General features: G+C 43.4%; 1 protein-coding gene across 1 annotated transcript; it reads left to right on the plus strand.

The window, feature by feature from the left end:
* Positions 1-26,127, plus strand: LOC137620629 (uncharacterized). Its single transcript, XM_068350929.1, has 3 exons — positions 1-143; positions 1,007-1,181; positions 23,421-26,127. Exons 2-3 carry the CDS (start codon positions 1,007-1,009, stop codon positions 24,869-24,871), a joined length of 1,626 nt encoding a protein of 541 aa, XP_068207030.1. The 5' UTR covers positions 1-143; the 3' UTR covers positions 24,872-26,127.
* The last annotated feature ends 389 nt before the right edge of the window (positions 26,128-26,516 follow it).

Here is a 26,516-nt window from a genome sequence, read left to right on the forward strand (position 1 = left end):
TCAAACCTTCATGCAAGATTTAGCAATTAAATTTACTAATTTTCATAGAATTAAAAAAACTCCCATAGAAATGACTAATAGCGCAGGTTTCTGGTTGTATATATAGTGATTGAGATAGGTTAAGTTTGGAAGACCTAAAATCGGTAAGGCATGTTGATTTACTCATTAATATTTGAATAGTGAAAGCTTTTAAATTAGTGATACATTTTTATGGTAGAGAATTAAGAAAAAGCAATTTAAACAATTGAAAATTTATGGGGATGTATGTATGATAGCTGCCACTTGTATGATTGATAACGGCTAACAGAATATGGCAGTGTAAGGGAGGTCGCAGGGTGGCTTTAAACCCCCCCCCCCCCCACCATTAGGTAAGTCGGTTAGGACACGGCTTGTAGGTTAGGTTAGGGGGGAAAGTTTAGGTTAGTTGATGACCATTTTTAATTCACACGGGAGTAACGCCGCTGATATACAAAGGCTCCGAGAATTTATGCAGAGGGTGTTACCCCTCCCTCCAGTTAGGCAAGTGGGTAATGACGTGGTTTGTAGATTAGGATAGGGGAAGTTTAAGTTAATTGGTTTCCATTTACTATGCATTCAGGAGGACCTTGCCGCTGATATACAAAGGCTCCAGTTTATATAAGTAGATAACACAGTAGCCTACTATCTTGGGACCTTATTGCTTTGAAAACGTATATAGTAGCAGCTAAACAGGTGTGCAATTGAGTTCAAAGTTAACATTTTGTATTTCATTTTATATTTTGACAAAATTGCAAAACTATTTTGACCAGTATATTTCAATAGAACTCTACTGTTATATTAGTTTGGACCTCATAACCATGATTATGGGTGTATTACTGCTTCATGTAACTGTTACGCTGTATGTTATTTATGAACCATTGGAATCCGCAAAAAAAAAAAAGAAACCCTTATCTTTTATATCATGCATTGGTTGGATACAATTTTATCGATAGACGCAGCTAATACTGATTTTTTTTGGCTTCCCCAGATGGAATTTGAAGCTGGATCATCTGTTCTGTTTGTCGGAGAAGGCGACTTTTCATTTACTGAAGCATTGAGCTGTCATCATAAACTTGCTTGTGACATCACACTGGTAGCTACAGGTTTTCATCAAGATGTCACAGAACGAGCTAATATCAACATACAGAAGCTAAAGGAAAGAGGTAAGCTCATTCTCTCTCTCTTTTGAGTATATTTTGAAAACAGAAAACTAACCCTAACCATCTAACCATACCTGACTTTCATTATGTGCTTATAATGAAGCTGATTTTATTAATATGATATTAGTAACTAGTGTATGCGACCTGCCAAAAATGACGGCTAGATATTTAGATAGATATGCACGCACATGCTCACACACAGATTCAACTCTTCTCACCCCTTCCAACCTTTCCTAAATACTACACGTCAGTTTGGGTAATTTGTGGAAGATTGTGGTTTCCGATTGGTTACCACTCAGCATGACTGGAAAGAAACATACTGTATACAGTATATTTATTTATATACCCATACACTTGTTCTTTATTATATAGGGTAAATACAGTACTGTACATTAATTTGAAATGATAGCAATTCCACAAAACTTCAATAATTGTACTTAGAACTGTCTAGGAGAATTGTATTTGCAAAGAAGTCAAATTTCTCAATGTCTTTGTACGTCTGAATTTTTTAATTTGTGTTTTACTGTATATGACACTACAGTAAACACACAAAAATTGACATTTTCAATATTTAACTTAGCCGGTGATTATAATAGCTGCAACTCTGTTGCTCGACAGAAAAACGCTACGGAAAAATTCGCCAGCGATCGCTACACAGGTAGGGGGTGTACTCAACAGCGCCATCTGTCGTTCAGATACCCATTACTCATTGTAAACAAAGAACTCAATTTTCTCTCTGTCGGGCTACCGGCAAGACCTACTAATTCGCTGTTGCTAACTGGATTTGTTTTCACAACTATTTGGTGAAGTACACTATTCTAGTTTTGAGCTTTCGCTATGCAGGTGTTTTATCTTCATCTTAAAACTTGAACTCGTTTTGGATAGATTTAATTATGGTGACAAAGAGAGTATGGACTTTCTTTCACTTTTAAATGGCCGACCCTTCCCTTAGACGGAAGTGTGTTTAGGCTTTTAGTAATTATCTTATCACGTTATAGATTTTCCTATATATATTTTATATCTCTCCGCCTTTATTAGGCCTCTTCGATTAACTTTCCATTTTTTATAAACATATAAAAATAAATTTTAATGCTTTGTTTATATAGACCTTTCCTGAGAGTAGGCGGTCCTAACTTGGAAACCGAAGTTAATCAACGTTGAGCCCTTTATATCGTCTTTAGCTTTTAAAGAGCTAAGGATTTAAAACTTTTTAAATGTAATATTTTATGAAAGAATTTCTTTGATAGTCTTCGTACTGTTTTCAAAGATGAACTAACGTTTAGTTTTTTTTTTTTATGCGACGCAGTTGTTGACGTTCAGGACGTTCAACATGCGCTCTATCGTTACGATAGAGAGAGAGTGTATCACGGTTTCACTTTGCAGTAAGAGTAAATCGATTCTGACGTTTTGTTCATTCTTTCTTAGCTTAAATGTTTTAAATTCTATTTTAAAGGAACTTTTTATTTGAAAAACCTTTCAGTTTTTTCCTTTAGTCAAATAACATGTTTTTTTTTTGACGATATATAATTGGACTCTTCTCTTAGGTGCGAAATCAAGAGAGAAAGAGAGAGAGAGATAGAGACGGAGGGAGAGAGAGGAGAGAAAACGTTCCGTTCAAGCGGGTAACGTTGTTCTCGTGTTTCTCACGTCCCTAGTCGCTGTACGGGGAGGAAGGATAAAACGTTTTTAGGTTTTTATTCTCGTCCCCAGGCTATGTGCGGGGAGAGATTGAAAACGTAGTTATATGAACTAGTGTTTAGTCTCTTTCCCAGCCACTGATTTTTCTTTTTATCTTAAAATATGTTTTCTGTTTTTTGCTGGTTTTATGAGCTTGCATTATACGACTTATTTCGCAATTACTACCTTTTAATGAAGGGTAGAATTGCGTGTTTCAGGTAGAAATAAGTGCAAAACAGAAAATCGAAGTGATAAAGTGATATGCGCAAAGTGTTACAGTGTTGCGTCCGAGGCGCAAAGTGTTACAGTGTTGCGTCCGAGGGTTCGTCTGTTCGTGCCTGTCGTTCACCTAGTCCGGGACCTCTTACAAGCTCCCAAGCCCAGGGGAGAAGTAATGTCAAACGACTTATGGGTTCGAGAGGCCTTGACCAACGAACAGACGTTTTTCCCTCTATGGTATCGGGTGTATCTTACCAAGATCTCCCCTACCATAAGACGAGAGAGACGTTGTTTCTCCTCGCCATCCGTAGGCTTTTCGCATAAGAAACCTGTCACAAGGTTTCGAAGCCCTTAAGCGAAAGTCAGTCCTTTCAGGACAGGTCCAGCGTCCTGGTTACAGCCATTAGGACAGCTCTGACCCTATGCAGTCATCGGATAACTGCTCGCCGCCTAACTAAAGCGTAACACAGACTCCGAGAGTCTTTTTTTGTAGGCAAAGTGTTGCGGTCACAGACGTTACCCTCGTCTATTACCACAACCATTTCCGTTGATCCTTAAGGGGTTGTATGGCAAAACATGCAGTATATGCTTGCCTCCCTTATGGAAGACTATTCTGCCGATTAGTCCGTTGAGTCTAGCCGTTTATCTCATCGATATCCAGGCTTTCAGCCAACCTAACGTTCCTTTGTGCTTACTGTTGACGTTGGCGTAGCTTAGTCACGTCAGTCAGGTTGTTTAGAACCACACTCGATGCGGTCTCGTGTGGTTTCTCAGCCGCATTTGGACGTTAGGCCACTGGCTGATGCTCCTGTTGACGTTCAAGACGTTCACTAACAATCGGAGTTGACTTGTTTTGACGCTGTGCACCAACCTCCGCATTCTAGAGTTGTTTTGACTGCTCAGTCTAGGCAGTCAAAGCAGTCTCGAATGGACGCCGTGCGTCCTCACGCACCTGTTGTGGTTGACAGTTCACAGACTGTCAAGCAGTTACATGACGTTGCGTTCTGGTCCGCTACTAATGCACCAGTGAAAGACTCAGCTTTTATCGGACAAGGTTCCTGTAGATGAGGAAGTTGCTGTTCTCCCTCCTACTGATATTCCCTTGAGGACTCTGTCAGATGGGGAGGAGCCTAAAGCTGCTTAGCCTCCTATGGACTTTAATTAAATCATGATGTTTTTTTTAAGGATCTTCGTCCGGATCTTTTTGTAACTGCTGCTCCTCGTTCGCCTAAACGTCAGAGCTTACACTAGGCCTAGCTACTTCGAAGCCGTTGTTTTTAAGCTAGTGCTCTCTCGCTCTCCTAGAGAGCGTTACGTTGGCTAGGCGACTGGTTTTTCACCAGGAGGAGTTTGGGGGATACAGCCTTCGCTTTCCCTTCTTTTAAACTGGTTTATAGAGCGAGAGTCTGATATGACACGAGAGAAGTTCTTGGCTTGGGAGTTCATGCCTCTGCCCAGATAGACTTCTCAATTCTGGTAGACTCTCCCTGGCGCCTAGCCAGGAGACGCTCCAAGTTGTTTACAGGTCAACTTCACAGCTGTTGTCGAGCCTTTGAAGTTTTGCTGTACTATTATGTCACGCATAACAAGGCTTTCAGGGATGGTAAACGGTTCCGCCTCAGTCGCTAACCCCGTCTGTTGCCACACCTGCTCCCGTAGACCCTAAATGGGCTTTGCTGCAAGACATGCAGTCCAAGCTTGCGTCCTTGATAGAGGACTTAAATGCGGAGAAGAACCTTCTGGCCAACAACCTTCCAACCGGTCGGTTGTGCGCCCTGTTGACGCTGAGGTAACCTACTCGCGTCTGCCAGTTGAGGTGGTTCCTCCACCGATGCGACCCAGTGTGGGTTGCCAGCCGCACGTTGACATTAAGCGACGCTCGGAGGTGGTTGTTGACGTTCAGGACGTTCAACAACCAGCAGAGGTGACTTGTTTTGACGCAGTGCGTCAACCTCAGCAACCCGGTAGGGTGTTGACTGCACAACCCAGACGGTCTAGACAGTCCCGGGTTGACGCTGTGCTTCCTCGCGCACCCATGGTTGTTGACAGTTCACAGACTGTGCAGCAGTTCCATGATATTGCGTCCGGCTCCGTCACGCATCCACCAGTGCGACCGGATTCAGCGAGCCAGACGTTGCCCACTCCGTTGCCGTTTCCTCATCAGTTTCGGATGAGGAACCCTCTGATGAGGACGTTGCTGAACAACAAGACGATCAGCCCCCAGCCCTGCTATCCATCCAGAAGATGCTGAAGAAGGAACGCTGCTCAGTCAGGCTGTGTATGAGTCTGGTAGGGACACTGTCATCCGTGGATCAATTTGTGTCACTAGGAAGACTACACCTCCGTCCTCTTCAATACCATCTAGCTTTTCACTGGAAAAAGGACAAGACGCTAGAAGCGGTCTCGATCCCGGTTTCCGAAAAGATAAAGTCTTGTCTGACTTGGTGAAAGGACAATATCAACCTAAGAGAGGGTCTTCCCCTGGCTGTTCAGACTCCCAACCACGTTCTCTTCTCGGACGCATCGTACGTAGGCTGGGGTGCGACATTAGACGGTCGGGAATGCTCGGGGATATGGAACTCGAGTCAAAGGACAATGCATTTCAACTGCAAGGAGCTACTGGCAGTACGTCTGGCCTGGAAAAGCTTCAGGTCTCTCCTTCAAGGCAAAGTGGTGGAGGTGAACTCGGACAACACCACGGCTTTGGCGTACATCTCCAAGCAAGGAGGGACCTACTCTCTGACGTTGTACGAGATCGCAAGGGACCTCCTCACCTGGTCAAAAGGTCTAAACATATCACTAGTAACGAGGTTCATCCAAGGCAACTTGAATGTCATGGCAGATTGTCTCAGTCGGAAGGGACAAATAATTCCAACAGAATGGACCCTCCACAAGGATGTATGCAAGAGACTTTGGGCCACCTGGGGCCAGCCAACCATAGATCTCTTCGCAACCTCGATGACCAAGAGGCTCCCAATATTTTGCTCACCAATCCCGGACCCAGCAGCAGTTCATATAGATGCCTTTCTCCTAGATTGGTCACATCTAGATCTATATGCATTCCCTCCGTTCAAGATTGTCAACAAGGTACTGCAGAAGTTCGCCTCTCACGAAGGGACAAGGTTGACGCTAGTTGCTCCCCTCTGGCCCGCGAGAGAATGGTTCACCGAGGTACTTCGATGGCTAGTAGACGTTCCCAGAACACTTCCCCTAAGGGTGGACCTTCTACGTCAGCCACACGTAAAGAAGGTACACCAAGGCCTCCACGCTCTTCGTCTGACTGCCTTCAGACTATCGAAAGACTCTCGAGAGCTAGAGACTTTTCGAAGGAGGCAGCCAGAGCGATTGCTAGAGCAAGGAGAACATCCACCCTTAGAGTCTACCAATCGAAGTGGGAAATCTTCTGAAACTGGTGCAAGTCAGTATCCGTATCCTCGACCAGTACCTCTGTAACTCAAATAGCTGACTTCCTCTTATATCTGAGGAAAGAACGATCTCTTTCAGATCCCACTATCAAGGGTTACAGAAGCATGTTGGCATCAGTCTTCCGTCACAGAGGCTTAGATCTTTCCAACAATAAAGATCTACAGGACCTCCTTAAGTCTTTTGAGACCACGAAGGAGCGTCGTTTGGTTACACCTGGTTGGAATTTAGACGTGGTACTAAGATTCCTTATGTCAGACAGGTTCGAGCCGCTACAATCAGCCTCCCTGAAAGATCTCACCTTAAAGACTCTTTTCCTGGTATGCTTAGCCACAGCTAAAAGAGTCAGTGAGATTCATGCCTTCAGCAAGAACATCGGATTCTCATCTGAAACGGCTACATGTTCTCTACAACTTGGTTTTCTAGCCAAAAACGAGCTGCCTTCTCGACCTTGGCCAAAATCGTTCGATATTCCAAGCTTATCGTATGGTTGGAAATGAACTAGAAAGAGTCTTATGCCCTGTAGGAGCTCTTAAGTTCTATTTAAAACGAACTAAACCTTTACGAGGCCCGTCTGAAGCTTTATGGTGTTCAGTTAAGAAACCATCTTTGCCTATGTCAAAGAATGCTTTATCCTATTTTATCAGACTGTTAATACGAGAAGCTCATTCCCATCTGAATGAGGAAGACCAAGCTTTGCTGAAGGTAAGGACACACGAAGTTAGAGCTGTCGCAACTTCCGTGGCCTTTAAACAAAATAGATCTCTGCGAAGTATAATCGACGCAACCTATTGGAAAAGCAAGTCAGTGTTCGCGTCTTTTTATCTTAAGGATGTCCAGTCTCTTTACGAGAACTGCTACACTCTGGGACCATTCGTAGCACCGAGTGCAGTAGTGGGTGAGGGCTCAACCACTACAATTCCCTAATTCCATAACCTTTTTAATCTTTCTCTTGAAATGTTTTTATTGTTGTTTTTGGGTTGTCCGGAAGGCTAAGAAGCCTTTCGCATCCTGGTTGATTTGGCGGGTGGTCAAAGTCATTTCTTGAGAAGCGCCTAGATTAGAGGTTTTGATGAGGTCCTGTTGTATGGGTTGCAACCCTTGATACTTCAGCTCCTAGGGGTCGCTCAGCATCCTAAGAGGATCGCGAGGCTCCGTAAGGAAGACGTACTTAAAAAGGCAGAGTAATTGTTCAAGTCGACTTCCTTACCAGGTACCTATTTATTTTGTTTAGTTATTTTGATAACTTCTAAAATGAAATAAAAATTCTTAGCTCATATGATGTAAACATATTTTGCTGGTCTCTACCCACCCCCCTGGGTGTGAATCAGCTATTATAATCACCGGCTAAGTTAAATATTGAAAAATGTTATTTTTATAATAAAATAAATTTTTGAATATACTTACCCGGTGATTATAAATTAAAGGACCCTCCCTTCCTCCCCAATAGAGACACAGTGGACCGAGGAGAAAATTGAGTTCTTTGTTTACAATGAGTAATGGGTATCTGAACGACAGATGGCGCTGTTGAGTACACCCCCTACCTATGTAGCGATCGCTGGCGAATTTTTCCGTAGAGTTTTTCTGTCGAGCAACAGAGTTGCAGCTATTATAATCACCGGGTAAGTATATTCAAAAATTTATTTTATTATCAAAATAACATATTCTGAAAAATTGGAGTTTGTCAAAGAGGTTCTGTTTTTTTTTTTTTTTCATTATAAGCAAAAATTTAGAGAGAATCTGGAAGAAAATGACACTTGTTTCATTTCATGATATTTAATGCTATAGAATGAAATATCATCCCTATTACAGTATCTCCTCCTACGCTTATTGATGCAAGGGGCCTTGGTTAGAGTTTGTCAGTCATCTCTATCTTGAACTTTTAAATCATTACTTCTCCATTCATAATCTCCAACATCACACTTCATAGTCCTCACCCATGTAGGCCTGGGTCTTCTAACTCTTCTAGTGCCTTGTGGAGCCCAGTTGAAAGTTTGGTGAACTAATCTCTCTTGAGGAGTGCAAAGAACATGCCCAAACCATCTCCATCTACCCCTCACTATGATCTCATCCACATATGGCACTCGAGTAATCTCTCTTATAGTTTCATTTCTAAAACTGTCTTGCCATTTAACTCGCAATATTCTTCTGAGTGTTTTGTTTTCAAATCTACTAAATCTGTTGGATATTGTTTCACTGTCATGCTATGACTCATGTCCATACAGTAACAATGAGCTCACTAAACTGATATATAGCCTGATTTGTATATGTAATTTCAGGCAATTTGATTTCCAAATTTTACTTAACCTAGCCATTGTTTAATTTGCTTTTTCAATTTTTCATTTAACTCAAATTCTAAATATTGTGCATCAGAGATCAGTTCCTAAATATTTAAATGATTCAACCTCATTAATCCTTTATTCCTTTATATGATATTTCATCTTCCATTGCATATTCCATTCTCATAATTCTCTGCCTTTCTTCTATTTATCTTGAGCCCAACCTCATGTGATATTTCATGCATTCTGGTAAGCATGAAATATAATGATAGAAAATTACAGGGATGGTATTAAGTCTTTATTGTACAGTACTTGAAGTTATGTTATATTTACAGTAATTAATATTATTAGGTAAAAGCTCATTGCAGTAGTTTTAGATTTTGCTATATCGTAAAAAAGCTAAGTTAATTATATTAGATAAATTGAAATTCATCATATACAATACAGTATAGGGTACAGTATTATAATTCCTTGCGTGACTACTACAGTTAACACTCACCAAACAAGTGTAGGCAGAGTTGACTTTGTTGACCTTTGTACTACAGCCCTCTAAAGAATCCTTAGATGATGGTCCTTTTATAAAATGGAACAAAGTAACCAAAGATAGATACTGCACAGTACTCCAGGTGATTAGTTTTCAGGTGATATTTATACAACAGGTGTAGATAAAAATATTCAGAGGTAAATATTAGTTCTTAATGCTTTTGTGTGAAGTTTCCTTTCAAGATTGTTTGGCTGTATGTGCATGCAGCACATATTTTATCAGTAACACTTACCTTGTAGTCATTATGTTAAAGTTATTGAAGCCACCGCTTGCCCGACCTCTTAAAATAAAAAAATTTCTACCCCACTCTCTCTTTCTCATCTCCCCCCTCCCCATGGAGGCCCATTAGACCTGATAAGGAGTGCCACTTGGGGAACATCAATACAGGCCTATTAATACCAAATACTTCATATAATCTACATAGGTAATACCAGGCAAACCAACATCTCCATCATCAACTTACTGTTTTAGAAATTTGTGTAATTTGGTAGTAGAAGTTGAGTGAGTTAAAAGGTGTATTTATCAAGTTTTAAAATACACGTACATCTAAATTTTCTTCTTAAAACATGAAAATAATTTATCGAATTAGTACTACAGTACAGTGCAGCTAAGGGGAAATATGTAATGAAACAGGAACTGAAACAGCAACTGAATCATTAATAAAGTGCAGTACAGTATCTGGTTAGTGCCCATTTGCAGGTCACAGGCTGTTTAGCCTGTTTGGTAGTTTGGTTGAGTGAGTTAGAGACTAAGACACAATTTCCCAATTTTATAGTAGGTTTTGATTAATCCAAAGTTTAGCTAATAAGGTTCAGATTCGTTTGTATGAAAAATGAAGAGCCTTTATGTGCAGTGTTAAATATGGTTTTCTTTAGTGCTTGTATGAAGTTACCAAGAATAAGAGGTTGTAAACTAATTTCTCACTCAGTTAGATTTGGGTGTTTTATCTAACGTTAATTAATGTAAATACAGGAGCCGGTCGGCAATCACAAGAACCATAGCTAAGCTGTTTGATTGCCAGATAACTCTTGCACGAAGAATATTGATGCGAAGGATTTGGATGGCAGTAGAAGTAATTGGTCAGGCTAATAGTGAACTGTATGAGGTTTGCAATGAAGTTGATGATCTTAAATCTCATGTTTCAGTGTTTAAGGAAAAGTTTCTTTTGTTCAACCAGTCTGAGAAGGCTAAAATTCCTGCTGGTATTATTTTTAGTCTAACCTGTCTATGTTTGATCCGTAGGTTAGTTTCCCCTAATAGTTTGGCCAGCAGTTCTTATGTACCATCTGGTGAGAGTTCTGATGGTACTTGGAGCATTATTGAGTCCAATGTCTCCTCACAAGCTTTGAGCTATCAGCTTTGTCCTTATCCTCTATTACAAAACCATGGCATTTTCACATTCCTGATTTGCACTTAGACAATTGTATACCGAGACAGAAGACTGGAGCAGGAGTTTGGATTCTCATATCCCTCTTTCTGCTGAATTAAATGCATATGAGCAATCTTACAGTGCCATTATTGATAATGTGGTATGTTGTATTATGCCTCTAATGCCAGGCACACAGATTTTCAGTTAGCCTTTAGCAACATCTTCAAAGGTTAACAAATGGTTGCATTATGATACACATTGCAGTGGCCCCAACCCTTCTCATGTAGGCTTAGCCAGTAGCAGTCGTCATCTGTCTAGCAAGTCAAAATGATTAGGTGTTTTAGAATTGATCACTTTCCTAACCTAACTATTTTAACAGATCAGACTACAGTAATTTTCTGGAGCCCCTAGTCAGTGTCAATAGGAGACAGTCACTAAATTCAGGTACTGTAACTCAAGCTTATTGACTAAAGTAATTTTGGCTATGTGCGAGTGTATGGCAAGCTATTGTGATGATGACAGAGGTGGTAAAAATTTTTAAAGAGATTTTGTTTCTCGGATCTAAAAGTGCCTTAATTATTAAGAAAGATAGGATTTAAAGAGATTACTATACTGTCCAGGCATTCCTCCTATTGGCTTTGGCTTCGGTGTAACAAATGGATAATCTACAGGCTCTCTAAATGTGAGAGGTTTTGCTATGAATATTTAGTTTGATTAAATTAACAAGTTATAGAGCTTTAAAAGATGACAAGGCTAAGAATGGAATCCAGTATATGAAATACAAACTGAATCTGGGATAGAAGAATGGGTCAGGATAGCAGATGCATTTTGCAGTTCCTTAACTTGTAACAGTACAGTTTCTGAACAAAGCATTGAAAGGTACCCTGTATATCTTTAATTCGATTTAAATTAACAAGTTATAGTTATTACAAATTATGTCAATGCTAAGAATAGATTCTGATTCGTATTTTGCAATTGAAATCCCAGATAAAGAAGGGTCAGGACAGCAGATGTATTACCCAGTTCCTTGATACTGCATCTGTACTGAGCACTCAGCTGTGAATGTTAATTTGACTAAGTATGGCACAAATTTTCTCAATCAGTCCCTTGTGGATATAACATACCAAAAGCCTGCATGTGTTTAAGGTACATTATCCTCATCAATTTACGATAGGTTTAAGTAAATTCAGCATTATGAGGGGATTCAGCATTATGAAGCTTTATTTGTGGTGGATAATGTGGGAGGGTGGGCTGTGGCACCCTAGCAGTACCAGCTGAACTCGGTTGAGTCCCTTGTTAGGCTGGAGGAACGTAGAGAGTAGAGGTCCCCTTTTTTGTTTTGTTTCTTTGTTGATGTCGGCTAACCCCCAAAATTGGGGGAAGTGCCTTTGTATAGGTATGTACAGTATAAGTAAATTAGCAATTTTACAGTTCTTCATTTTGTGCATGGGCAGTTTGGTAGGAATCTGTCTTTTTTGCAGAATCTGTGGTAGTGGTTTTATCTGCTCATTTTGAAAAGAAGTTTCTTGGCCAAATAGATTTTAATCTTATTTTGGATATACTGTATTGAGGTGTTTGGGTAAAACGGTATTGGATGGTGCACAGTAGGCTACCAGTTTGTTTGAAAAAGTCGGGAGTAGATGCGCAAAAGCACTCTGATTATGTCTGCCATTATGAGGTCCGTTTTGGATTCTGGTCGGATCATTTTAGTGGAGTCCCCTTTTTGTTTTTGTTTCTTTGTTGATGTCGGCTACCCCCCCAAAAATTGGGGGAAGTGCCTTGGTATATGTATGTATGTACCAAATTCATTTTACAAAACATTCAAATAAATCTTATTTAGTTTTTTAGGTTATTGTTTTCTAGGCCAGTAATAATGCTTGTGTTATTCAGATAATTTATCCCTGATGTCAAGAGCTTGTGAAGCTCATTACTATCAAAAGATGACTGAATTTGTGTTGTTCAAAGGTGGAAGCATGTCATTATCAACATCATCCTTGCTTTAATCAACTAACCTAGTCTTCCCCAACTTCTCCCTATGAACTAACTGCAAGTTTCCTTTTGTGCTTAGAGCTGTTAACTTGATCAGTAACCATTGAAACACTTTTCCATGAGTGGTACCGAGAGTGAAATGCACTCTTCACAATGAACACATTATTGCCTCTGACTTAGTACACAAAAGGAATATAGATTATGATCTCCCAGGCAATAATTACTAACAAAACCAGAAGACTTCTCTATGAGATTCCAGCCGATCAATGAAGATAACCGAAGAGACAGAGTTTCTGATATGGCAGTCCAGGGTTTTTTACCACTTACTGCTAGATGTTTCCATTCCTTTGTTTAGGGCATGTATTTATTGAAGTAAGGGAAAATGGGAAAATTAATTTTTTTTTTTATAGGCAAGTGTCAATTAAGGGATTTTGATGAAGGAAAAATCTATTTCTGGGCGAGAGACCCGTGCCGCCCAGTGAAATGCTCCTTTAACATCATTTCTAAGGTAAAAACTGCTATGAATTTATCAGAGAAAAATTTGTATAGGAATGCTAGGTTGAACCCAGCTCGCTCACCTTAATAAGGTGTCGGTATAATACTGGGGCGCTGAATAAATCACAACCAGAGGCCTCGCACCATTTAGATATCTCCTGTCAACATCCTCGAACAGCGAGGTGCCGTTCAACATCCTACTACTACTAGCAATCCCACCCCAGTGACGTCACTCCTTATAGCACCCCAGATTGGGGCCCAATCAGGGAGGAACGGGTGGGTTCACTGGGCGGCACGGGTCTCTCGCCCAGAAATAGATTTTTCCTTTGTCAAAATCCTTTTTCTGGGCTCCGACCCGTGCCGCCCAGTGAAATCGTACCAGAGAATGGGGACCCAATATGGCTAACTACCTGAAGAGGGAATAACACAAAATAACAGAGCTGATGAGTTTAATATAAAAAAAAAGAGGGATGTGGAAACCCGTAAAATTAGATCAACATGTGTATGACAGTGATAAATAGACATGGTAAACAATCAATAATGAAACCCGTAGGTAGAATTCAACAGATATGAATAGTGGGAATCCAGCTTGGGAATCAAAAAAGCAAAATAAAATCAGCTCGGGGATTCAAGAACAAGTGTAATGAAAACAATTCGTGAAATTGAACAATTGAATAATAAAATAATACACCATAAGGGTGTATAGTAACAAAACAGGTAGGAACAACAGGTAAGCCAGGCAGGAGGGAAAGAGGACAGAGCAAGACGTTGTGATTAGGACTCAGTACCTTCAGGAGGAATTATATTCCCTGCAGCTACTGTGGCAAATCTAAGAGCTTCTAAAGGTTTTAGGTAGTGGCGCTTGAAAACTTTAGGGGACTTCCAACCCGTATATTTTGAGAGCTCATCAAATTTCATATGGTGGAAAAAATTAATTGAGGTAGCCACAGCTCTAATATCATGGACATGTGGGAATGATGCAGGATTAGCTTGTTTAATAAAATAAAGAATTTGTTGTCTAATTCCCTTAAGGGTAATAGTTCCTCTCTGTTCTCTAATAAATAAGGGCCCTGTGGTTGTAGTGGAAGTTCTACCTAAGTAGGCTTTCAGGGTGGTAACTGGACACAGGGATGGATCCCGAGGAAGTGGAACAATCTTCCAGGGAGACCACCTGTTTTGGGGGTCTTCATTTTTAGCCAGGAAAACTTTGTTAGGAGAGAGAAGAACCTCACCCGAAGAGAGAAACTCTATATGACCAGGGTCTCTAGATAAGGCTGACAATTCTGAGATTCTGGAGCCCGAGACGAGGCTCAAAAGAAAAAGTAACTTTCTTAACAATGCCATATAGTTACAGGATTCATTTGGGGTGTCAGAGGCTAGCTTAAGAACATCGTTCAAAAACCAGGAAACTGCGCTAGGGCGAGTTGAAGGTTTTAGTCTGGCACAAGCTCTCGGAATGGATGAGAAATATGAATCCGTTAGATCAATGTCAAAACCAATATGGAAGATCTTTTTCAAGGCTGACTTGATTGTAGTAATGGTATTGGCTGCCAGGCCAGATTTGAAGAGAGTTCTGAAGAATGTCACAGTTAGGTTCCTCGTCATTTTTTTTGGGAATCTTTCAAGAACTTAGCTAATTTCTTGACAGCTGAGTCATATTGACGGAGAGTAGATTCCCTTTTGTCAGATTCCAGGAAAATAGTATTCAAAGGATCGATGTTTGCACCCCGTTGGGCTGCGAACTTCATGAAGTCCATAAAGTTAGGGCATTCAGAATCCTTGAGGAAGCGAACACATTGCGAGTTTGCACTGTCTTTGTTAACACCGGATTGAGAATCCGCCAGGGGCGGAGCCCAGTTCTAGCAACAAGGGGAACCAATTGCTCTTGGGCCAGTTGGGGGCTACGAGAGCCACTTGACCTTTGAAGGATCTGAGTTTGTGCAGAACTTTCAGCAGGAGATTCTCCGGAGGAAACAGATAAATCGTCTTCCAGGTATTCCAATCAAGAATCATAGAGTCTGTGGCATAAGTCTGAGGGTCCAGGTTTGGGGCTACGTAACAATCTATTTTGCTATTGGATTTCGTCGCAAACAGATCCACCTGGAGACCCGGGACTAGAGATATCATCCACTGGAAAGATCGATTGTCTAGTGACCATTCCGACTCTAGCGGAGTCGTCCAGGAAAGTAAGTCCTCTACCACATTCTGGACTTCTGCTAGATGGACTGCTGACAGGTACCACTTGTGCATCGCCGCCATGGAGAAAAACTTCAACATGATGTGGTTTATTTGGGCTGATCTGGAGTCTTCTCCGTTGAGGCAGTGTACTATGACTGCACTGTCGAGAACTAGTCTGATATGGAGATTCCTGGCTGGATTGAGACGTTTTAAAGTGAGGAAGACTGCCATGGCCTCTAGGACGTTGACGTGAATTTGTTGGAAGACCGGTGACCATAACCCTTGGACTTTCTAGTGTTGTAAAGGAACCGACTTGGAAAGATTCTTGATCTTCGTCCAAGTCTGCAGACTTTTTCTCAGGGTTGGGGAAAGGCGAGCATGTCTGTCTCGGCATATTGCGGTTGCTCTGGAGCGCCACACACTGTTTATGTCCTTGAGTTTAGACCTCAGGACGATGTCTGTCACGGAGGCGAACTGTAAGGAACCTAGGATCCACTCTCGGCTCCTTCGGAAGGTCAATTTTTCCTTGAGAAATTGTTTTGTATTCCTCGCTATCACCTTCCTTTTGGCTTTGGGGAGGCACAGCGTATGGGAGAACAGGTCCCCTTGTAGTCCCAGCCATTGAAACTTGGTCTGTGGCGGCGGGATTTCTCGAGGTTGACTTGGAATCCCAGTTGCCGAAGGAAGGTGAGGACTTTGTTCGTTGCTACGCGGGAAATCTGGGTATTTCACTGGGCGGCACGGGTCGGAGCCCAGAAAAACAGTTTGTTCCAACACGAATACTTACCTCGAACTACTTTCTTAGGAGTTACCTGTAATCTCCTCTCTACCGACCAGAGTTTTGTGTAGGATACCCTAAAACCCGTTTTCTATGGAGGGCTCTCTCGGGCGTAAGAGAACGTGCCCCGAGGGTAGCTTTTGCGCTAGGTCGAGGTACGCCTGGGTCGTGAGCGTCAGTAAGTTCTCTGGTCGCGACGTGTCACCACGTCGCTCTCGTTCTCTCTTGACCCTTTGTGTGCGCCGCGTGTGTCCCTCGTGTTTACCGCGTGGTAACTTGTGCTTATCCCTTGTGTTCCTGTGTGTTCACTTCCCTTCCTTATGCTTCCCCAGTGTATTCCTTTAATTCCCTGCGTTCCTGTGTCTTGTGTTTGTGCGTTATGGAGCAGATCCGCCGTTGTCCTGGGCCTAGAGCCGGAAAATCGTGTGGTGCGTTCCTCTCCAAACCTCAAGTGGACCCTCACTCCCTTTGCTCTTCCTGTAGGGGCAAAGTTTGTTCGTCTTCGGATACGTGCCTCGAGTGTGTTGGTTGGAGTGATATTCAGTGGGTGCGTTACGGCACGAAGAAGAAGCAATCGTCGAAGCGTTCACCCAGGAAAGCTAGTGTTTCTTCGCCGCTACCGTCGCCCAGTGAATGGTCCAACGGGGCTTCTCTCTTGCCTTCCCCTACCCAGAGTAGGGGACGAGGTAAGTCCATCATGGGGAAGGAACCGAGCGTTCTTCCCCAGGAGTCTGGTGAATGTGAAGTGGGGGTTGCGGCGCCTTCTCGGGCTAGAAGGAGCCCGGTAGTGCTGTGTCAGGGAGCTCTGGAGACTCGGCCCTTGTGCTTGGGGGGCACGTTTCCTCCGATGACCCCTTGTGGTGTAGCAACGTTGTTTCTGTGTCTTCGCCCCCTTCGTGGGCCTGTGTTTCAGGTTCTTCGGCAGGCGGCGACAACTAGGGTAAGTTAGGTTCCGCAGGGAGTGATGCCTTCAGATGGAAGCTTCCTAAAACACCAGGTAGGTCCCCTATGCGGATGGAAGAGGGCCTGGATTCCTGGTTCCCTAGTGTTGGGCGCCAACCCTCGTTTCCAACCCCTCTCACGGAAGTTCCTGAAGAATTCCTGCAACCCTCTACCTCGGGTACACAACGAGTAATGAGCGCGAAGACCCCCGGGTTCCCCGCTCCCGCCCACCGTACGGTAGGTACAGTGACGTCGGGCTCCTCAGAGGAGTCTTTCTCGTCGGGAGAAGAAGCCAGGAGGAAACATCGGCGTCGGAGGGAGCGGTCCAGGAGCAGGCGTTCCCGCTCAAGATCACGTTCCAGGTACAGCAGGAGGCGCTCCCGTTCTCCACGAAACACAGGAGGAGTAGGTCACCCGATGGCGATTGGGTTTTCGTACCCCGTAAGTCGGAGATACAGTGTTCCCCGGACCGGCGGTCCAGGGATTTCTCGCCAAGGAGACCATCCTCCAAGCATGGTTATGACCCTCGCAGGGAGAAACGCGAGAAGGCCTCTGCAGGCAGGCGTAAGACCGCGAAGCCTCCGGTTCACCCCGCCCAGCGGGGGGAACCGCGCTTCCTTACGGGCAGCCTGGCCGAACTAGCCCAGCTGGTGCGGCCCTCGGACCTTAAGGAACGGTTCCCGCTGTTGGGTCAGCCCACGGGATCCGTGTCCTCGTCCCCCAGGGAACATGATCAGACACTAGTCCTCGCTTGTTCGGCGATGCCTGTCCTAACCCCCGCCCCTGGTGCGGAGACCTTCGCCGGGGAGGACCATTACCTCTGCAGGGGAGTGCCTATTGTGCCAGGACCAAGGCGCCCGGTGGGAGTGCCCGGTGACCCGGCTCCCCGGGCTGAAGCCGAAGCTTCGGCCGACGGAAGAGAGGGTTCCCCGACGGAGGACTCGGCTTATAGAAGAGTGATTGGCCCAATCAGGAGGCATCACAAGATTGAAGAACCGGCAGCTACCGACGAGGACTATTGGAGGTCCAGCCTTATCCGGCTGATGCAGGCCCCTGCCCAGCCAAAAACCTCCCTGGCTCTTCCTGTAGCCCGGGATCTCGTCCTGGGACAGGAGCACGTGGATAGAGTGGTGGCAGGTAATGCCGAAGCCCCCAAGACTCAGAGCTCTTCTAAGGTGCTCCAGGGACTCAAGACGCAGAGCAAGGTCTATGTACCAGAAGGACGACGGCCGGGAGCCTGCAAAGTAGAACCTTCTCTTGACATTCTGGGGCGGGGCGTCTCGGAGGACAGAGCCTCTTCAGCCCCAGTCTGTTTTTCTCCATCGGAGGCTGCGATGATGGAGGAAATGTCTAGGGACCTGGTACACGTCTCCTCTTGGCTAGACTGGTGAGCTTCCACCTTAGTAGGGGTGCAAGCTACCTTTGACCCTATAGACCCGGAACAGCAAAGCCTCCTGAGGGAACTTATCACCTCCGGGGGCAAGACTCTTAAGTTCCTGACTTACCAGTCCCTCGCCCTGACAGCGAATTGGGTGCTTCGCAAGAGAGACACTATCCTGGCGAAGGTGTCCCGAAAGGTCCCAGACAGAGAGGCGCGGGCCATGAGGAGCCTTCCTTTGTGGGGTGACTCCTTGTTCCCCTTAAAGGACTTGGAAACGATCATGGAGAAAGTGTCTAAAAGGAAAGAATTAAACACGCCCATGCCTACGCCGGTAAGGAGACCGCCCTACAAGAGGTCAGTCTCAGACAGTGCCGCGACGTCTCAGGCCTCTTCTAGTATGACGAAGCGAGAAGCTCCTTCTTCCTCCTGGGCCTCAGCGCCTCAGCCCCCCCATAGAGGAGCCCCAGCAGCTTCAGCCTCCTTTAGGACAGGTTATTCTGCCTCCAGGAGAGGCCGTTCAGGCCGCTCCTCCAGGAGGAGATAGAGTGGGAGGCCCCCTATCCCTGCCCAAGCCTCAGGTTGGGGGATGCCTCAGACTATATTGGCAAGCATGGAAAGCTCACGGAGCAGAGCCCTGGACAGTGTCCGTACTGAAGGAGGGCTACAGGTTACCGTTCTTAGCAGAACCCCCCCCTCTAATTCCGGCCATCCGGTCGGAGTGGCTGGTTCCCAAGGATCCGTTGAAGAGGGCCGCCCTTCAAGAGGAGGTGTTCTCCATGTTAGAGAAGGGCGCCATGGAGGAGATCCTACACCCAGGTCCAGGTTTCTACAGTCGTCTGTTCCTGGTGGAAAAAGCAACGGGGGTGGAGGCCGGTTATAGATCTGTCGGCTCTCAACAAATTCATAAGGAAGACAGACTTCAAAATGGACACTCCAAAGTCAGTCCTGCTGTCCTTGAGGGAGAAAGATTACATGATGACCATAGACCTCAAGGACGCTTACTTCCAAATTCCGGTCCACCCCTCGAGTCGGAAGTTTCTCCGGGTGAAATGGGGTACCCAGATCCTGCAATTCAAGACCCTTTGCTTCGGATTGTCAACAGCGCCCCAGGTATTCACGAGAGTCTTCACGACAGTCTCAGTGTGGGCTCACGAACGAGGCATTCGCCTCATCCGGTACCTGGACGACTGGTTGCCTCTTTCCTCCTCGAAGGACCTCTTGAAGGAGCAAGGGATGAAACTTCTCCAGTTTTGCAAGGATCTGGGTATCGTGATCAACCCGGAAAAATCGAACCTATCCCCCTCCACCAGAATGACCTATTTGGGGATGATACTAGATACCCTTCTGGGAAAAGCATTTCCTTCGGAAGACAGAATAAGCAATCTGATGGAGATCCTTCGTCCGTTCCTATCAGGGCAACCCAGGAGAGCGAAGGACTGGCAAAGACTAATAGGGCATCTGGTGTCGTTGGAAAAACTGGTTCCCCAGGGGAGAATCAGGCTCAGAGCCATCCAATGGAACCTGAAGAACCTCTGGTGCCAACTGGACTCGCAACAAGAACTAGTCCCAGTCCTACCAAACACAATGCCCTCCCTGGAATGGTGGCATTGCCGATCGAACTCGCTCAAGGGGATGCCCTTCGCGAACGACCCTCCCGAGTTACTTCTGTTCACAGACGCCTCCAACCAGGGATGGGGAGCCCATCTCCTCGACGAGACAGCGAGAGGAACCTGGATGGACGGGGAAAAGAACCTACACATCAATGTCCTAGAGTTGAAGGCAGTCCAGAAAGCTTGCCTACACTTCGTAGATCTACTAAGGGGAAACACTGTGGCGTTGATGTGCGACAACGCCACAGTGGTAGCGTACATAAAGAAACAAGGAGGTTTGAAGTCAAGGGAATTGTGCGATCTCGCCCTAGAGATTCTAGATTGGGCAGAAACGAACCAGGTTGTGTTATTAGCAAGGTTCATCCCCGGGAAAAAGAACGTGCTGGCCGACGGTCTCAGCAGGATGGGTCAAATAGTAGGGACAGAATGGTCCCTCCTTCCAGAAGTAGCCAAGCTCATCATCCAACGTTGGGGTTCCCCGGTGATGGACCTCTTTGCAACCAAACTGAACGCGCAACTTCCCGTGTATTGTTCTCCTGTCCCAGACCCGAAGGCAGCCTTGGAGGATGCCTTTCAGCACAGGTGGGACAACCTAGACGTGTACGCTTTTCCCCCCTTCACGTTGATAAGGCAAGTACTCAACAGAGTAAGGACTGCCCGGAACTTAAGGATGACTTTGGTAGCGCCCTGGTGGCCGGAGAGAGAGTGGTTCGCAGACCTAAAAGACCTGGCGAGTCAACCTCCGTGGCTACTCCCCGACAGGTCAGATCTTCTACAACAACCGCATTTTCTCAGATTTCACGACAACCCACAGTCTCTACGTCTTCACGCCTGGAGACTATCGAGCGACTCCTGAAGAAGGAGGGGTATTCATCAGCTACTGCTAAGAGGATGTCGCTATACCTGAGAAGGTCGTCGGCAGCGGTCTACCAAGCTAAGTGGGCCTCCTTCACGAAGTGGTGAGCTTCGAGGCACATTAAACCCCTCAAAGCCTCGGTCCCAGACATAGCGGATTTTCTGGTATATCTCAGGGACAAAATAGGAATGTCAATCCCAGCCATAAAAGGAGTACGGGCCGCCTTGGGTCAAGTCTTCCTCCTGAGGGGCATCGACCTGGGTTCCTCTAGGCACATCTCGATGCTTGTCAGGAGCTTCGAGCAGTCCTGCCCCCACAAGCAGTTAGGGTACCTCAGTGGGACTTAGCTAGGGTCTTGAAGATGTTAAGTGGCCCCCCCTTCGAACCAATGAAAGATATCGTAGACAGGGATCTCACTCTCAAGACAGTCTTTTTGCTAGCCTTGGCTTCCGCTAAAAGAGTAGGGGAGATCCATGGGCTGTCTTATGACGTCTCTCATTCGAGGGGGTGGAAGGAAATATCTTTCAAGTTCGTTCCCTCTTTTGTGGCGAAGACCCAGAATCCAGTTGTCTGTGATCCTAAATTCGAAGGTTTCTCTCTGCCAGCCATCCCTTGGACGGGGAATGCTGAGGATTTGAAATTATGCCCGGTCCGTGCCATTAGAAAATACCTTGAAAGGACAGCTCATCTCCGGCCAGGCATCAAGAGCCTTTTCGTCTCCACGGGTGTTACTAAGAAACAGGTATCCAAGAACACCATTTCCTTCTGGTTGAGACAAGTTATTGCCAGGGCCTACAGGGAAGAAGCTCTGGCCTTGCCAGGCGTCCCAAAATCCCATGACATCAGGGGTCTGAGTACGTCCTTAGCCTTTGAGAAAAACATGGCAGTGGGTCAGATCCTTCGGGCAGGTACCTGGTCTAACCAGTCAACCTTTACTGCCCATTACCTTAAGGACTACTCTAGGAAGTCCTTAGACGGGTTCTCCATTGGAACAGTCATCTCCGCTCTCCAAGTGGTTTAACGGTAAAAGCCCCAGGCTCAATCGTGGATAGCAAACCGGGAGACACAGGTTCGTTCCCTTTCACCCTATTCCGCGTTTTTCCCTATCCTTATCGGAGATAACCCTCTTGTAACCATTGGATTACACGTTCTCCACAACTACGTTACTGGATTCAACATCAGAAGAAGTTTTTCAAAGGGTGAGTACTTAGACACTAACGTGAGCTCTTTGTGTAGTTACCCTATCGTCCGTTTTCCTAGTATGTTTCGTTTATACCTAGGCCTCTTGGCTTCCGCTTACTGGGTCTGAAGGTCAGAAAGGCACTCCCGCCTCCTAAAGTGTAAGTCTCCTAAGAAAGTAGTTCGAGGTAAGTATTCGTGTTGGAACAAATAAAAAATTTTAGGTAATTTTTATTTTTCCTAACATACTTACCGAGAACTACTTTCGGGTAATGGCCCTCCCTTCCTTCCCCGAGTGCCTCTCTACCCTTGCGAGTATTGTGCAACATCCGAAGAACTTACTGACACTCACGACCCAGGCGGACCTCGAACTAGCGCAAAAGCTACCCTCAGGGCAAGTTCTCTTGAACCCGAGATAGCGCTCCATAGAAAACGGGTTTTAGGGTATCCTACACAAAACTCTGGTCGGTAACTCCTAAGAAAGTAGTTCTCGGTAAGTATGTTAGGAAAAATTAAAATTACTGAAAATTTTTGATTTTTGGAGAAGAACTAGTATGAACATCAGATAAGTATAGAAATGAGAAATGTAATTATTAAAATTCATTTTTTCTCTATGGTTGGTATACACTTTTCTCTCATGTTGTTTGTGAAAACTACATTATGGTTTGGTAGGAAATTTTGTTACATTACTAACTGAAAAAGCTTTATCCTTATGGAAGCTAAAGGGAAGAAAGAACTGAATATTCCCTAATTAAGTCAAACATGGAATGTTAATAATGTTGATAAGTTGAGATGTATCAAGTTGGTTTGAACATCTGATTTTAAAATTGGGATTAATTTTGTCCCATCACATACCCATCTCCAAAAGAGTGTGGTAGTCAGCATGGTGATTACAAAATAAGGGTCATTTAATTAAATTTTATAAAAAAAAACACTGTGTAGCAATACTTACCTTATTATCAATTTCCCTCCTTCCTCTCCATATTTAGTGATTTCAAGAGCTTATTTTTTAATATCAACAGGTGTACAATGACTCGGAATATGTGGAGTTCTTGGTATTAATAGCCCTATGGTGATATTCCCTCCATGGTACCACCTGTTGGGTTTACTAGGCATCACAGGGGAGGGGGGACGGGTCAGGAGATTGGGGTAGAAATTTTTCGGGTTTTTGTTAAAGGACAGGAAGCCTGTGGTGTCGATGAATTTAGCACGATGACTGCAAGGTAAGTACGGTACTGTATATAGGTAATAAATTTTTTAATAAAAACTCCATTTTTGCAGCATTTAATTTCTTTTATATTTTATTCACACTTTCTATTTCAGGAGTAGAGGTGATATTGGGTGTAGATGCAACCAAACTTCACATTGATGAAACCTTAAAAAGTCGAAAGTTCACCTGCGTAGTCTTCAACTTCCCTCACGTTGGGGGGAAAATGAAGATCCACTTGAATCGAACCTTGTTAGAGGAGTTTTTTGCAAGTGCCAGTTGCATGCTTACTGATCATGGTAATATCATTGTATCACTCTGTGCTGGGCAAGGAGGAGTACCCATAGATTCAGAGACTAGGAGGTGGGACGATACTTGGCAGGTGGTTCTCATGGCCTCACGTGCTGATCTCATTCTAAAAAGGGTTTTTAAATTTGATGCCTCGCGCTATAATGGATATTCGGCCACTGGGTACCGATCTTTGGAAAAGGGTTTTGATCTTTCCAAAGCCATTACATATGTGTTTGAAAGAGGCCCAAGTGAAATAGATCTTTTCAATTGTGATTCCTTGTGTACAGAAAGTGCAATACTTTATGATGGACATCGTATGAATATTCCCTATTTTATATATGCTCAAATACAAAGGAATATTTGTTCTGATTTATCCACAGTTCCTGGCCAGCTTTGTTCTCTGATCCAGAAACATTTATCTAGAAATGTGATATTGCAATTTAAGGATTACATATTAATGGATGAAAACACAGAATTTAGAAATATATTGCATCATTATAGTGGGTATTTATTATCTGTGAGCGGTAAAGTTGCATCTGTATATCCTGTATATATTTTGAAAAAGTCACCATTCTCAATAGACGCTTTCTTACTGATTATGTATAACAAGAAAAATCTTGATTTTGAAACCATTTGCATGGGAAATATTGAATTAGAAATACAAAACCTCAGTAAATCTTTTTCTCCCTACAGCAAAACCCTGACTTGGAAAGATATTATGTATGATACCTCTTCTGTATCTGTTTCTTATTCTAGTGTCTCAGAAGCCTCACAAACAGAATATCTGGGAGACTTAGCCATGTATGCTGTAAATCTGAACCAGCTAGTAAAATTTTGTTTTGACATTGATATAGATGAATTTTGGGCATTTGGGCAGCGCATTACTACTGAATCCCATTGCTTCACTTATTCACCATTCAGCCTTTTTCCTCTGGAATATGTCTATGACCTTAGCTTTTGGCAATATAAGGAAGAATCAAGAAAATACCACCCACCTAAAGGAGTTTCTGAGCTGCCACCAACAGGGGAGGAAGAGGGCAAGGTTATGCTTGATCTGAATTTGGTTGGCACTATCATAGTTAATGTTGCGAAAGACTTGCTGTTAGATTATAAGCTATTGAGCTCGTATGTTCATCCAGTAAAGAGAAGAATGAGCTTCACTTACAGAATTAGATACAGAAGTTTCTTTCAGTCTTTGTCCGACTGCAGAGCAAAGCAGATCCATACAAATATTGGACTAATATTGGAGGAAAGATTGGGAGTGGAGATCCGGTGAAACTGGCTCCTGTAAGTGAAATGCGGCTACCATGCATCTTTGGGAAGAATTATGTAAAGCTATGGTACTGGTCAGCTATATCAGTTGCTTGCAAAGAAATGGAACTTTTACAAAAGTTTGGAATCCAGTTCTTCAGGTTGATCCTGCAAGACTTGAGATTTGGCCTTGTACTGTAATAAGGTTAGATTACAATACTGTGATAACAATCAGAACCTATGAGGCTGTAATTAGCCAGCCCTGAGCTTGTGCCTATTATCTTACAACTACCCTCATCTGATAAATTTCACCAATGCTTATCCATTCTTGGCTTTCAATGGAAAATAGTCTCGGCAAGAAAGAATAAACCATGTGGGACAACACTCCAACAAGAATTACTCTATTCCTCCTGCCCTTTCCCCACAACTCTCAGTGACAACATCAATCATGACTAGCAATTCTGATGCCTGATTTATGTAAAAAAGCAATCCGTCTTTCATCTCAACAAGAGTTTGAACTGCAGGAATCAAGATCTTTATATCACTTGGTATCTTCTTTAATAATAGTAAAAATATATAGTATTTTTTTATTTGCAACTGGTCTTTTCAGAACCAAGGCTCTAAGTGCTTTAGTAACTATGATGAATTTAACAAAGTACAATTGATTTAGTGGTCTTAGAAAATTTTAAAACCATGTCAGAATTGTGTGGAATTGATAACTATTTGTATGGCAACAGACAGGCTGCTTCACTGAACAGACTTCAATTGTTAAATTCTGTAGCCTTCATAGATGATCTGTCAGACCCCAGATAATCCAGTGCTGTCATCCATTAGGAGAGCTGGGTCATGTAAGTAGCTACTGTATTTTTACATATGCAAGACATCAATTTCAACAAAGAATAATTGTTTATATCTTTATGAAAGTCAAAGATAATAAGGACTTATTGTTATGTTTAGTATTGCAATCAAGTTTATATTTTCAGTTCCATATCTATTTTGCAGTACTGTGCTATATTCAAATACAGTACTGTAGTTTATTTATTTCTTTTAAAGGAAATTTTGTTCAAGTTTTTCATTAAGATATTTTTCTATTTTAGAACATGTTGAAGAAGAATTTTAGTAAATTGTTGTAACTTGGGATGTTACACTATGCAACACTGTAAGAAAATTATTTGAAGAGAAAATAAACATTAATAGAGGGTAAGAAATCTTTGTATAATTTCAGATACAGTATTTTTAAGAATCATATATAAGATTCATTCTTCAATATTGTTACAACTGTAAAGTGTATAGTATTCTGAGTACTCCACAGATTATATTTATAAGAGTCAGTGTGAACTTTTCATGAGTACAGCATAGGATCAGCCTAATACTCTGCATGTTTGACCTCTTGATTGGGTGCAGTCATATACCTCTCCTCGACCTGAAATTCAACATTAATAAGATGCAGAATTATGCAAACTTGATATTTCTCAGGCATAAGGTAGGATTTTCCTGACACTGCAGCCAGTTACCCATGGGCCTTTGGATCCCAAAGGAGCACAGAGGAAAAGAGTACACTCAATGTCTTCCATACGCTTATCCAGAACTTTACAGCCAACACTTCCATTGGAAAAGTTGACTGGAACTCACAGAGCAACTTTTTTCCCCTTTTTTGACTTCATTCAAAA

The sequence above is a fragment of the Palaemon carinicauda genome, chromosome 27, assembly GCF_036898095.1.
Source record: "Palaemon carinicauda isolate YSFRI2023 chromosome 27, ASM3689809v2, whole genome shotgun sequence".
NCBI classification, from domain to species: domain Eukaryota; kingdom Metazoa; phylum Arthropoda; class Malacostraca; order Decapoda; family Palaemonidae; genus Palaemon; species Palaemon carinicauda.